Here is a 14,835-nt window from a genome sequence, read left to right on the forward strand (position 1 = left end):
GGTGAAGTTGATCCTGTGTCCACAATCCTTGCACGCATTTGTCCAGCATGTGGGCCCCCATCCTAGGTCTGAAGCGCCTGTTGTGATGGTCTGGCTTGGTTGACATCTGCGAAAGGGTAGGCCTGGGTTTGACTGGCATGCCTGAGCCCACCATAGGAACTCCTGTTTTAAGCATGGAATTAGTGGGATTTCTGTTTCTAGACTGTGTCTGTGTTGGGACCATAAATTCTTTAGGTACCACTGTAGTTTCCTCATATGTAGTCTGGCAAATGGGACCAAGATTATGCATGATGCCATGAAGCCCAAGGCCTGTAGAACTTTTCTTCCTGTTAACTTGTTCAGTTTTGTTAGTGCCAAGAAGTAAAGAGGAAGTTCTTTTTATTTTTCTGTAGTCAGGAATGCCATTTGTTGTACTGTGTCCAATTCCGCGCCCAAGAAAGTCCTTGTTTGGGATGGTATCAGTCTTGACTTTTGTAAGTTGACTGTGTATCCCAGTCCTTGTAGCAAGTAAATGACCCTTTGTAAATCTGTTGTCAGCTTGCTTTTGTTGTCCCCTTGTAGCAGGCAGTCGTCCAGGTATGGGTAAATTTGAATTCCCTGTAGTCTGCAATGGGCGATTACTGATGCCAGGCATTTTGTGAATACTCTGGGCGCAGTAGATAAGCCAAAGGGCAATGCTGAGAATTGATAGTGCTCTGATCCTGCAAGAAATCTGAGGTATCTTCTGCAGATTGGGCGAATGGGGACGTGCAGGTATGCCTCCTTGAGATCTAGAGTTACCAGCCAAGACTCCTTGCCCAGCATGGGAAGAAGTTGCTGTAGGGTCAGCATTTTGAATTTTGGGACAATGATGTATGTATTTAAGGTGGACAGGTCGAGAATTGGTCTCCAACTTTTTGTTCCTTTCTTGGAACTAGGAATAGTCTGGAGTAGAACCCATTTCCTTGTTCTGCTGTTGGCACTCTTTCCACAGCTCTCATGTTTGCTAACTCCATTATCTGGCGTAGAGCCTCTGTTTTTTGATTTGGAGGTAGATTTGGCATTCCTCTTTTGACTGGTAAAGTGTGGAAGTGAAACCGGTAACCTTGATCTATGGTTTGTAAAATCCACTTGTCTTTTGTTATGTAGTGCCAGTTCTTTGAAAATAAGGTTAACTTTCCGCCTAGAGGGGCTGCTATTTGTTCCCTGGTAGGCGGATTTAGGATTAAGTCACTGCGGTTGTGCTGATGTAGTGGCAGTGGCTGTGTCTGTGCCTCTGTTGTTACCTTGCCACTGTCGCTCTGTAGGCACCTCCTCTGGATTGGTTTCTGCCTCTGGAACGTCTATTTCTACCCCTTTGAAATTTTGTGGAGTCAGGAAAGGACCAATTTTGGCAGGCCAGTTCCTGCTAAACCTTGGGGTTTGAACCTGCAAGAAATCTTTAACAGTTTGAACAGATTTTGCCTTTTCTTCCATTTTCTTCATAACCTGCTGGGCAGGTGTACCAAACAGACTTGTCTTGTCCATAGGAGCATCTAGCAACTTAGCTTTAACATGATCCGTAAAGCTTGTTCCTTTAGCCATGCATGCCTTCTTATCACTGTGCCTGTCATGGCTGATCTAAATGAAGCCTCCAGTGCATCATAGCCACATTTTAAGGAATGGTTGCTAACCTGTTGTATGTTATTTACCATCTCTAATACATATTTCTTATCAAGAGATTCATCAGTGGTTAGTTCTTTAGTTAACTGACCAAGCATAAACTCTTGGTATTGTATCATGTGAAACTGACAGTTTAAAGCTCTAGCTGAGAGAGTAGCTGAAGTGTAGACCTTTACCCCATCTGTCTAGTGACCTTGCTTCCCTTTCAGAAGGAATAGGGTTTTAGCTGTGGTCGCTACTGCCTTGGGACCCTGGGATATAGTTTCTGGGTCTGCAAGTGGGGCCTTGTAAAGGTGGTGATGAGTATCTGGCACCCTGTAAAATCTGTCTGGTTTGGCAGGGGCTGGGGTAAAGAATCTGGCGGAGCAAACATCATTGAAAGCATCATCCACCACAGAGAGAACAGGAGGTATAGCTAAGGGCCTGTGCTGTGGGAGGTGCAGAAAGGTCCTAAGTCTTTTTCTGGAGTCTGAAAAATCCTGTTGCTGCCATTGGAACTGTTCTCGCATGGCATGCAAGGTTTCCCCAAAGGAGAATTCTTCTGGTGGGGAAGCAGCTGGAATGGATTCTTCAGCATCCGAATCTTCAAAATTGGAGAAGGGAGCCTCAGGCTGATCAGTTATGTCTGATTCATCAGCAGAATCATCAGTAGAAACTGGCTCAGGGGGCTCTGCCCTAGGTCTCTTCTCAGGGGGCTGAGAGGCCCTGTCTGGGTGAGGTTGAGATCCTCTAATTAAGGAAATTAAATCTTCTGCCAAAGAAAGCATTTGAGAACTAGAAGAGGGCCTGGATGTGGGGGTTTAACAGGCACTGATTTAGTAGTCTTGGCTGCTTTAGCCCTGGCGAAGGCCTTAATGGACATGGCAGCTGGAGGCCTAGCAGCACCACGTGCTGGGGTAGAGACATCCAAGGGATGGTGTCTGATAAGTCAACCACCGTAGTGGGTAAAATTTCTGAGGTCGATTCAAGAGTTGTAGCAGGGGCCTCAGTTGTTAGAATAGGTTCAGCTGTACTTTGAGCAGTTTTCTCGGTTTCGGCCGAAACCGAGACACTCATGTTTGCTTTACCGTGGTTTCGGCGAAACCGCGGACCGCGAGTGTCGGTCTTTATCTTTGTTTTTGGGGTAGTCGGAGGATCCGGCGGCATAATGTACGCAAAATCAGTACCGAAAAACTGTTCTGCAAACTCCGACCGACGCCTAAGCGTTCGTCGGTTAAAAGAAGCACAGGCGAACAGGCAGCTACGTCGTGGGCTGGGCCTAAACAAGGCAGACAGTATGAGTGGAAATCTTTATGAGGTATTTGTTTCCCACAGGTTAAACAATTGTTAACTTTGCTGACATCGGCTGAGGCAAGAAAGAGTCCCCAACGGGTACTTAGCTTTAGAAGTCTTAGTAGTATTCTGTAGAAGTAATCTCTGGATCCGACCGACCGGCACTTGCGAACAGCTTCTGCTTCGGGCGCCACGCGGCAAGAAAGACTGAGGCAAATGGCGTCGGCTGATGCTTTTATACCCGAAGACCAACAGAGATGACGTCGGGAGGAGTGCGACATCAGCCGAAGCCGGACCCGGACTTTGGAATCCGGCCGACTGCAGGGCTGCCTGACGACAGGACAACCCACTTGTTATGACTGCAGATGCATCCATGAAGGACATCTGTACTATGTTCTTCATCTCACATTGCTGCAGTCCTTACACTTGGGTAGAATCCCAAAGCAGAGGTAAGGGAGGATGGCCAAACTACAAGGAAACAGGAGCTGCCAAAATGCCCTGCAAAACAGCAGTGGCAAAACCAGCCCTGGATTTAGAGTAAAGTGGTAGGTGATAATGCCTAGAAAAAGTATGCACTGAACTCCAAGTAGCTGCCTCCAAAATATCCTTGGTTGCCACTCCCCTCAAAAAGGCTGTCGAAGTGGCAGTAGCCCTAGTGGAATGAGGCCTAATCCCAGCTGGAATCTCCTTGCCATGATGGGAATAACAGAAAGCAATGCAAAACCCAATCCACTTAGAAATAGTTTGTTTTGACACAGGCTTGCCCTGAGAACTCAAAGCAAAAGAAACAAACAACTGCTGAGACTGCCTGAACCCTTTAGTTCTGTCCAAATAATATCGCAACTGCCTGTGTACATCTAAAGTGTGCAAAATCTTTTCCCCTTTATTTTGGGGATTTGCATAAAAAGTAGGCAAATGAATAGTTTGGTTTAACGCCACACTAGAAACCACCTTAGGCATAAAGGAAGGATTAGTACGTAAAGATACCCTATCCTTATGGAAAATCAAGAAAGGCTCAACCGCCATAAGGGCCTGCAATTCAGAAACCCTTCTTGCAGAGGTAATGGCCAACAAAAGGCAGTCTTCCATGATAAATATTTCAACTCAGAAGTAGCTGCAGGCTCAAAAGGTTGTAGAGTGAGTTTCTCCAACACAAAATTGAGATCCCAAGCAGGAGTAGGAGCTCTACGTGGGGGTCTTATATTCTTTGCCCCTCTAAGAAATTGCTTGAACAAAGGATGAGAAAACAATGGAGGGTCACATTCATAGTGAGCTGAAATTGCTGCAGCATGAACCTTAATAGAAGAGAAGGACAAACCTTTGTCCAGTAACTCAGTAAGATATTGAAGAGCCACACTTAAATTAGGCTCAGAGACATCAAAATCCTTTGCTGCACTCCAAAATAAAAATCTCTTCCATTTATCTGCATACACTTTCCTTGTACTAGGCCTTCTAGCTTCCAAAATCACATTCAAAACTTGTTGTGGAAGTTGAGACCCTCTATGGTTCAAAACAGAATATGCCAGGCTGTTAGGTGAAGAGAGTGAAGTTTGACATTGAGCAAATGGCTGTCCTCCTGTGACAACAGGTGTGGAATCGAAGGCAAAGGCCATGGAGGCTTCCGTACCAGACTTCTCAGTAATAGGTACCAGTGCTGTCGAGGCCAATCTGGAGCTATTAAAATCATCCTTGGCTTGTCCTGTCCTGTCTGACCTTTAGAAGTACCTTTGGGAGGAGAGGCAGAGGTGGAAAGGCATACACATGAAGATTGCTCCAATTGAAAGAAAGAGCATCCACTTTCCAAGCTGTGGGATGAAACCTTTTTGTGCAAAACTTTGGCAGCTGATGGTTTAGTGGAGAAGCGAACAGATCTATGTCTGGAGTTCCCCATGACACTGTCAATTTCTGAAATACATGAGGATCCAATTTCCACTCGTGGGGATCCATAATTCGTCTGCTCAACACATCTGCTAAGGAGTTCTGTGCTCCTGGCAGAAACCTTGCCTGAAGATTGAGCTGTAAACTGAGAGTAGTCTCCCACAAAATCATTGCTTGCCTGCATAGAGGATAAGAATGTGTTCCCCCTTGCTTGTTGATGTACCACATGACAGTTGTGTTGTCTGTTAGAATCAACACCTGCCCTGGAAGAAGTAAATCCTTGAAAGCTATTAATGCAAACTGGACTGCTAACATCTCCTTCAGATTGATATGTAGATGTTGTAGTCTGGCAGGCCATTTGTCTTGTATCCACTTTCCATTTAGATGAGCTCCCCAAGCTTTGTCTGAGGCATCTGTCGTTAAAATCTGACTCGCCTCTGGCCGGGTCACAGAGAGTCCCTTGTTTAGGTGACATTCCTGAGCCCACCATATAAATTCCTTTTGAATGCAAGGTATTATTTGAATGACAGTGTCCAGATCCTGGCAGTGCTGTGTCCATACATTTTTGAGATACCATTGCAGCTTCCTCATATGCAGTTTGGCATTGGGAAGCACCAGAATACAAGATGCCATGAACCCTAAGGCTTGAAGGACTGTCCTTGCAGTCAGCCCGGACTGATGAGATAGTTGATGGAAGTAAAGGGAAAGATTCTTTTGTTTGTCCGGGGTTAAAAAGGCCATCTGGGATGCTGTATTCAGTCTTACACCCAGAAAGCACATGTCCTGAGAGGGTACTAGACTGGACTTTATTTCGTTCACAGAATACCCCAGGCATCTTAGCACTGCTATCACATATTCCAAATGATGAAGAAGCTCTTCCCTTCCTTGAGCCAGAATCAGGCAGTCGTCCAAATAAGGATAGATCTGTATTCCTTTTAGCCTGAAGAAAGCTATCACTGGAGCCAGAACTTTCGTGAACACTCTGGGCAGTAGATAAGCCAAAGGGCAATGCAGAGAACTGATAGTGAGAAGTCCCAGCTCGAAAACGCAGATACTTCCTGCAACTTAGTCTGATAGGAACATGAAGGTAAGCCTCCTTGAGATCCAAAGTTACCATCCAATGATCCTTGCCCAGCAGAGGTAAAAGCTGTTGTAACGTCAACATTTTGAACTTGGGAATGTCCAGATAAGTGTTGAGGACAGATAAATCCAAAATTGGTCTCCACGTGTTCCCCTTCTTTGGTACTAGGAACAGGCGAGAATAAAATCCTAGGCCCACTTCTGGCCTGTATGGCCCCTAGTTGAAGTAACAGAGAAATTTGCTTGCGAGCCTCTATTCTTTGTTGAGGAGGAACGTCTGGCATGCCTCTGAAAGGAGGCAAGGTATGGAAATAAAACCTGTAACCTTGGTGTATGCTCCACCGACACCTCTAAAGAACCGGCGTCCGGTACGGACGGTTCTTCTAGCCTAGGCTTAACTGCTTTGTCCTTGCGCTTCTTCGAAGAAGCGGGCGGAGCATCCGACGGCATTTTATAATTGCACCGCTTCCCGAAGACTAACCTGGCACAATCTAATCTCCTCTTTATAGTGCGCTTATTGAATCTAGCACAAGAGCGACACCCAACAACGTCGTGCTCAGGCCCTAAACAAGGAATACACAAAGTATGATAATCTCTATGCGGTATCTGTTTCCCACAAGAAATGCAGTTATTCACTTTTTCTGACATCCGTTTAACCACTGAGGCAAGAAAAAACCAAAATATTCTAACGGGTACTTAGCCAACTTTGACTCGGTCTGAAACTCCGGAATCGAAAAATTTCAGAACGCCAACCGGCACTTGCAATACTGCTTCTGCATCGGACCATGCGGCAAAAAAAGACTGAGGATATGACGTCGGTCATGCGCATTTGTACCCTGACGTCCTGATGTCAGTCAAATGCGCCTTGACCGACGTCAGCCTTATACTTTGATATTCGGGCCGACCGAGGACAGCGGACTACCCAAGTGTAAGGACTGCAGCAATGTGAGATGAAGAACATCGGAGGCCGAAGGCCTAAGGGACTTGGACTCGATCAAGGCCTGCGGTTGTACATCTGTGGACTGCAGGGACTACAAAAGCGTCTCACTGGCTACCGCCTGACTGACGATCAACTTAACTTCATCCAAGGACTTAGCTTTCTGAGGCCTGTCGAGGTCCTTATCCTTATGTTTCTTCAGAACATCCGAAGCCTGAAGACCGGCGGACGCCATACCAATGAACTTAGGGCCAAACTCCAAAATGCCTAGCAAAAATCTTAGCTCGATGAAGGAGAGTACGCGGATTAAAGGAGGCACAGAGATCTCACTTGGGATCGTCGTGGTCAAAGCCTAAACAAATAATGCAACAGGAATGAAAATCTCTATGGGGAATCTGCTTTCCACAGGTAAGGCACTTTTTCTGACACTCATTAAGGCAAGAAAGAGGATCCCCAATGGGGTACTTAGCTATAGTAGACTTCAACTCTTCTAGTCAGAAACCAACAAAGGTAAACTGCCGACCAGCACTCGTGGATGAAAAGCTTCTGCTTCTGGCTCCGCTGCAAGGAAGACTGAGGAAGTGACGTTAGCTGCCTTCTTTTGTATCGGACGCCCTGACGTCCTTTACAACTGACGTCATTTTTACTTACCTTTGGTATTCTGGCCGACTGAGGGCTACCGGGAGTTGGATAACCCATTTGTTAGGACTGAAACAGTGAAACACGATGAACATCCAGGTAATTATTATCCAGACAAAATACTATTCACACCCACTAGGACAAAAAGGAAAAGGATGTTATCCACTATGATGCTTATCGGTCCTGGGCAGGTATAACCACACCAGACAACAGAAACCAATGCTGCGAGGAATGCGCTGTGAACTACGCCAAGAAATATCAAATATGGTATGTATGGAGGTCTGTTTTATACTGGAGGTGTCTATATATCCCAGAGCAGCGAGGATATGCCATGCCTGGAGGGAAAAGGGTTAGGAGTTCTGGAAGTCAAGCTGGACGGATGGCCTTCTGGAACAGAAGACAGTGTCAGGGTAAATGTAAAAGTGATATAAACAAAGAACATTTTTGTGTTCTTCAAAGCAAAAAGATAATACAAATGAAAGTCTAAGTGGAACTTTACTTCTACATGCATTCTTATCTTGGTATTTTTCTGGGGATATCGCAGACCTCAAAAAGGCAAGCCAATTTCAACATGGTATAATTTAAGCCAAATGAAGAGCAGTCACAAAAACAGCAGCAAGCAATCAAAACCTTGTAAAAACTTCCCAATCTGGGTATTTGCCATTCTGTTCTGAAAGTCATCTAGAGGACTCCTGAGAAACAGCCAGCTGGCTGAACCAAATACTTCTCACAACAAAAAAGTGAATGAATGGCAACAGCAGCTCCTCCTCCTGTTCTGCTGTCTGCTGATGCAATATCAGCAAGGAAGGAGACAAGCTTGTGGGGATAAAAGAAGCTCAAACATTTTGCCTCTGCAAAAATCCCTGAAGTAAGGAAAAGAAATGCAGTAATGGTCCTACTGATGACACATGACTGGCTCACAGTATTTATAATTTCTTCCTGTCACCCTTGGTGTACCCCCAAGGTTCTATTTTGGCCCTCTTCTATTCTCCATCTTTATAAACAATCTATTAGTATCCCCCAAGCTACATCCATACAATACGCAGACGACTCCACATTAATATCCTCAGCTACAGGTCCATCTGAACTGCAATCTCTCACCCAAAATGTCTTTGAGCTAGAAGAAGAATGTTTTTTACATCGTTGTCTCCTTCTTAACCCTAAAAAGACTAAACTATTGCTCTTTACTCCTACACAAAAGTCCACCCCAATTGACTTCATTATCAAATCTAAAAATGGCACAGTTATATCTCCTGACACTACCACCAAACTCTTAGGAGTAACTATTGACCACAACAACCTTAACTATGATACTCATATCAACACCACAATAAAATCAGTTAAATGAAAACTAAACTCCCTCTATAAAATTAAACCCTTCCTTACTCCCATAGCTAGAACTACTATTGCCCACACCCACCTTATCTAAACTCTCTTTTATGCCTCTCCTATATACACAAATCTATCTAAAAGCAACCTCAACAAGCTGGCAATCTCAATATCATTGCCAGATTTGCTACCGGCTCCCCTTTCAGAACCCACCACTGCCAAAATCTGAAACAACTGAGTTGGCTGGAACTGCATAATCAAATTCTATTCCACCAAATGATTACTGCCTAAAAAACCCTTTATCATCCAGGTAACACACCAATTCTCATGAGTCTAATCGGCCCATATAAAAATCTTACAAACCTACGCTCAGCAAATAAACTACTTGTATCTAGACAGAAACCCAACAATAAAGCAGGAGATTCCCTTTTCTCCAATACCGTGGGAAAAAGATAAAATCTACTTCCTGGTGAACTTGCATCTCTTTCTTCAACTGCACTATTCAAAAAGAAATTCTAATTATACTTTACAACCCACTGACTACATGCTTGTACTAACCCTGATTAAGATTTCTCTTCCTGTTATCCTAGGTTATAGCACCAATTTACTACTCACTTTATAGCCACTTTAAGACCACTACCTTCTAAGTTTAACTTATTGTACCCAGGAAAGACTGTATGGACATGTCACTGCCTTACAGATGAGTTACTGCCCTTAACTAATTCTCCCAATCTTGTTTATAACTATCGTGTTCTGCCATATTTATAATCTCCCACATCCTTCTGAATACTCTGTTCTTCTACTATTGTTTGGTTAAAAAAAAAAAACACGCAATTTTCTGTTTTGTTTTACTTTTATCTATCATGAATGCTAAGTTACCATGTAACACCTGTTTCGTCTGACAAGTGATCTGTAACAGAAGTTGTAATGTTCTGGTTGTTCCTGTCTTTTATGTGGAGCTTTTCTCCCCGGGCCTCTAATGAAAATGGACATATATCCAGATAGACTAGCCCAGTTAACAAATGTAAAATAAAATAAATAAAAATAAAATAATTGACTAACATCAAGCTGATGTCTGACATAAGAACGTGAGAGAGAGAAGTTATTAAAGTTGCTGTTGTATAGTTAATTGACTTTGAAAGTCACCACCCACCCACTGCATTTTCTGTGCAATGCATAAAAATATTCCAAAGTTGGCTGCAAGTAGTCACCGAACTTGGATACCTACAATTTATACTTGCTGATAAACTCTGCATATCAAACAATTAAATGGAAATATTAAATGTGTACAGGAGCAGCAAGTATCTGTCATTTTACTCTTTTCTTAACCCAATATTGATGTTTTCCACACAGGTAAGAGATGATAATCATATACAAATAAGCACTACTCAGAAGGACAAGCACCATTTTTATTGGCTGCAAAAGTACTTTGCTTCTAACACACTTGGCCAGACAGCAGGATGACAGACAGGTTGCCCCTGCAAAAATAAATACCATAATTCATCTAAATGCATGGCCAAAACTGGCAAGGAGTCACTCGAGAAAATAACCTAACTTGTGAAACTAGATGGAGGGCCAAATGTTTCATCACACGCAAATTACTACAACACTTGACTGCCAGTGTTCCAAGGGCTATGTTAAAATAAAACGCAAAACAAGAAAAGGGGCACTATTTCTTTAATAAACCTTGGAATGGAAAATTTTACAGTTAAAAATCATTTTGCTCTGAACCTGCTGTGCATCAAAATATACATGCATATTTTGTAAATGGTTACTGTCCTGAAAAAAAACAATGCTAGAACTGGTAAAGAAACTCTGTTTACTTCTTTCAAAACTGCTGGGGTTGGATTTCAAATGAAATCAATCTATAAATTAATTAAAACTTCATAGTTAAAGAAAAAAAAGGCATTCAAAATAATTTCAAGTTTTACATTTAAAAATATATATATATTTATACCTTTACAAGGCCCTCAAAGGAGATCACTGCTGTAAAGGAGAACAGTTTTGAGACATTGTCACAGAGATTTGTAATTCCACCCACTCCAATTAAGTACTCATGAGTCATGAAAGTAGACCCAAGCTTACAAAAGTTTAAGAGTCACAGTTTAATACCACATTCTTTGAAATATTCAGAATCACAACTCTTGTGGTAGTCTGCTTACATTTTGTTTAATTATATTTATGACTTTCTCAAGAAGTCAATATAGAGTGGCCACAAATAACCATAACGCTGCATCCAGGCTGGGTTCTTCTCAATTTCTTTCAGTCTTTCCAGAAACCCTCAGCTTGCTGACAGATAAAGTTGCAGTGAACAATATCTGGTTGATGTCCATCCCATAAATTTACAAGTGCAAAATTACAAGTCCAGACCCCACTTCCTTTTGCTCTAGTGGTTTTGATGCATCATCCTTAGCAGGAAGATTTAACACCCAAACACAATTAGTTCAAAGTTGCAATGTGGATGAAAGTTAAAACCTGTACCTCACACCTTTCACAGACAGAAAAGAAAGCATCCTTCCCCACTCCCATATCGATTAAGATTGCACTGCCTTTTCACAGCTGATCTTTGGCTAAAACTGTGTTAACAGACAGAGAAGGCAACTGTTAACAGTGGCTCAAAACTACGTCCCCTTCTACAGTATGGAAAAAATTGCTGTGTTCCATCATGATGTTATTCAGCTGGAGAACGTCTTCCCCACTTCTTCCTTTCCTTTGTATTTCCTCTTCCCATGTGTAAATGGAATATATCTGTACTTGACCATGTGCTGCAGCGGGAAACAAAAATAAATTTCACTTTGAATTATACTGAAAGCTATATTAAAACAACTTGCTGCCTAGCCAAAAATAAATTATTCAAAATAGTTTGCTAATTATGTGCTTATGCTCAGAGTTTCTGATTTCAGATTTTTAATCTTTACTTTTATACATTGTAAAAGACAACTGAGATATCATTGTGCAACTACACATCTTGGAAGAGACTTCTTGAAGCAGGTCACTCTACAGTAGAATGAATCACAAAGGACATCACCATCACAGAATATCAAGCTAGGATATTACAAAGAAATAGCTCATTAATGGAGATCATCAGTTAACACCACGCCTGCATATCTGTCAGCAAATCACGTTCCTCAAGTTCTCAATTTAAAAAAAAAAAAGCTCTCTACTAGATTTTTTTTTATACTAAAGGGCTCTGAATGGATTTTAATGCCCCCCCCCTTTTTTTTTGTTAAGAGTGTTACTCTCACATTCATATGGCCTACTTTCAGGGTACACCCATTACTCAGAATGTCCAAGGGCCACTTGGCCAAAACAATAGAGAAATGTCCCTGCTCTTTCAGTTGTAGAAGGAGATAGATAATTGAGGATGTAATGGTGGAGAACATTTGTGGTAACACTGACTATGGAGCCCTTAAATTATTTTTTTGAGCTGGTCAAAAAATTAGACAAGGCGTCTGATGTAATTAAGCTTATTGAAGAGGTAAAAGACATTTCCTGGAGCTCTATACAGAATGACAACATTCAGAAGACTACTATGAAAATCCAAGCTACTAAAATTTTACAAAATGACATCACAAAACACCCCTAACTATAGAAGTTGGACAGTAAAACAAAAGTCTTAAGGATAACATGCCACAACCACAGTGGAGTCTACTGTTAAAGTAAGCTTCATTTAGAAAAAGGCAAACACTTCAATGTACACTTTGCTTTTGGACAATATTAAAGACTTTGGAAACTGATGCTATTAGCAAGCATTTCATAATTGGTTTGATCGGGAAGTCCATCAATGATGTTTCAGTTGAAGTAGCATCAGTAATGAACAAGGCTATACTAAAATTAACACTTTTGTGTTCGGCCTGAAATAATCGAAATTCTGGGTATGAAAATAATACTGAATTGTTGGTGAAAGACAACTGGACAACTATACCAACTACACTGTTGCACATCCGTGAACAAGACTACAACTTTAATGTTTGCTGAAAGTAGATTTGTGTTCCACTGTACTAACAGATCAAATACAACTGATTATCAGCTTGGCTTCCCTATATTTTCAATAGTTTGTGTGTGTGCAAGAGTTAACCATCCATTTGCATCTCATTTTATATTTTACACTACTGATTGGGTTAGTCCCAACAAGGTCAATGATCTCTTGTTAGTGGAGATCAAAGCTGAGAAATTTGGTAAGGGCACTGGAGAACTTATGCCTACTCTTTTCAATAAATACTTTGGGTTTACATTCACCTGAGCCATCACCAACTCAGGCAAATAGGATCCTCAGTTTAATATCTCATTCAAAAGGTGCCAGTGTCAGGAGTGCAGTACCCTCACTATGCTGTACTGCAGTATCAGAACTGAAAATTAATCCAACTACCTGGTGTGTGGGACTAGAACCTACTTATCTTACAGCACCAAAGGCAAGTGCGCTATCTGTTGTGCTACTGACATTGCTAAGTGTGACCTTTCCAGTCACTTGAAAAGGAACAGTAAATATTCTTTCTGTTCAAGAAGCAAGCAGAGGACATTTTTGGATAGAAAACCACTTGCACAAACTACAAAAAACATAGGGAAACCTGCCATGTAGCAGTGGATTATCAGATGTGCAACATGAAATACTTCCTAAAATTCACTTCCAGCAAATGTTAAAGGTCCACTCATCCCCACTGCAACCATGGAGTTGGTATACATAGGACAGGAGGTTGAGGAAGGGGGTCTCTCTCATAAGGAAAACACACTTCAGCAAAAAGCTTGCTCTGTTATTCAATGTTAGTGTCTTTTAGCATACCGTTTTACAGTGTTTCAAGAGATTTTTTTTTCTTCAATGGATCAAGAGCCCAAATGCAGAAGCAGTGGTTAATGGCATTAAACCAAGCAAAACATACAACGAAAAAGTGAATGCTGAACTTGTGTGCAATACTGATTACCACTAATTTTGGTGGGAAGGTTTATTAAGCAAGAGGGCACTTTAGATTAGGATAATGAAGCACAAAAAAATTTTGTTCATATGCTGCAGTCACAGTGGCAGGAAAGTGAAGATGAAGTGTCTAGAGCTGAATATTTAGGCGCATGTTTAGGCACAGTAGGAGGTGCAGTGAAAACAGATTTCAAGATTTTCAACTACTGATTTAAACAGAATATGTTAAAAGGACACTACCTTTACAGAAATGTCAGAAACAAAAAAAGCAGGAAGTCTTTTTACATAATTCTAGACTAGTGAAATGTGAACTCCCCACCCCCCATTAAGGAAACTACGGTAAAAAATTTCTCCAAAGCCAACTTCATGCTTAACACAGAAGTGGCGAACTTCATGACACCCATGCAGATGGACAATGCAGTTATGACTGCCGAATCCTAGACAGATGCACTCTATAAGCACTTACACGAGTGCATAGATTGTGCTATCCCAAACAGAACCAAGACGCTATCCTCTATATATATATAAAAAAAAAAAAGGAAGCCAATCTGGTGGTCCCTGACATAAAAAACTCTAAAGCAGAAGGAAGAAACTGTTGCAAAAGAGAGTAAAATCCCATGAGTGGAGGAGTTCCCTGGTCAGCCTCAGTTAGAATCTGAGATGCCTTATAAGATCCTCCAAAGCTAGTTACGAAAACAAAACTGCCACTGATTCTAGGGACAACCACAAAGCATTCTATAGCTATGTCAAGAATCTCAATGGCAACACCCAGATCTGCTCTGAGTTACAGCACAACGGCATGAAAATGAAATACCAACTGATAACTGCCAACATCCTGGCAGATAGGTTCAGTGCTAACCTGACCCCCCCACTCAACCCCTAAAGGGCCCATATCTATACAGGAAAAATGCAGAGTCCCTGTAATCACAACTACGCAGGTAAAAGCTGCACACTCTAAAGCCCAAAACACAGCATCCATGGGACCGGACGACATCCCAGGCTGCGTTTTACACGAACTTCAGAATGAACTGGCTCCCCACCTAAGCACCATGTTCAATCATAGTCTCACATCAGGTTTTGTGCCCACTGAATGGCGCACAGCAACAGTTATCCCACTCCACAAAGGAGGAGCCATCACTGATCCTGGGAA

General features: G+C 42.1%; 1 protein-coding gene across 4 annotated transcripts in view; it reads right to left on the reverse strand.

Moving 5' to 3' along the window:
- Nucleotides 1-10,435: 10,435 nt before the first annotated feature.
- The window catches only part of RER1 (retention in endoplasmic reticulum sorting receptor 1), a 560,749-nt gene continuing 556,349 nt past the window's right edge, over nt 10,436-14,835 (reverse strand). For all 4 annotated transcript variants that reach the window (XM_044062997.1, XM_044062998.1, XM_044062996.1 and 1 more), the window contains exon 7: nt 10,436-11,541. In XM_044062997.1, coding sequence (XP_043918932.1) covers nt 11,452-11,541 — 90 coding nt within the window. In that variant the 3' untranslated portion in view covers nt 10,436-11,451. The remainder of the gene's footprint in view (nt 11,542-14,835) is intronic.

Source organism: Protopterus annectens, chromosome 2.part1, assembly GCF_019279795.1.
Source record: "Protopterus annectens isolate FY-2018-M chromosome 2.part1, PAN1.0, whole genome shotgun sequence".
Taxonomy (NCBI): Eukaryota; Metazoa; Chordata; order Ceratodontiformes; family Protopteridae; genus Protopterus; species Protopterus annectens.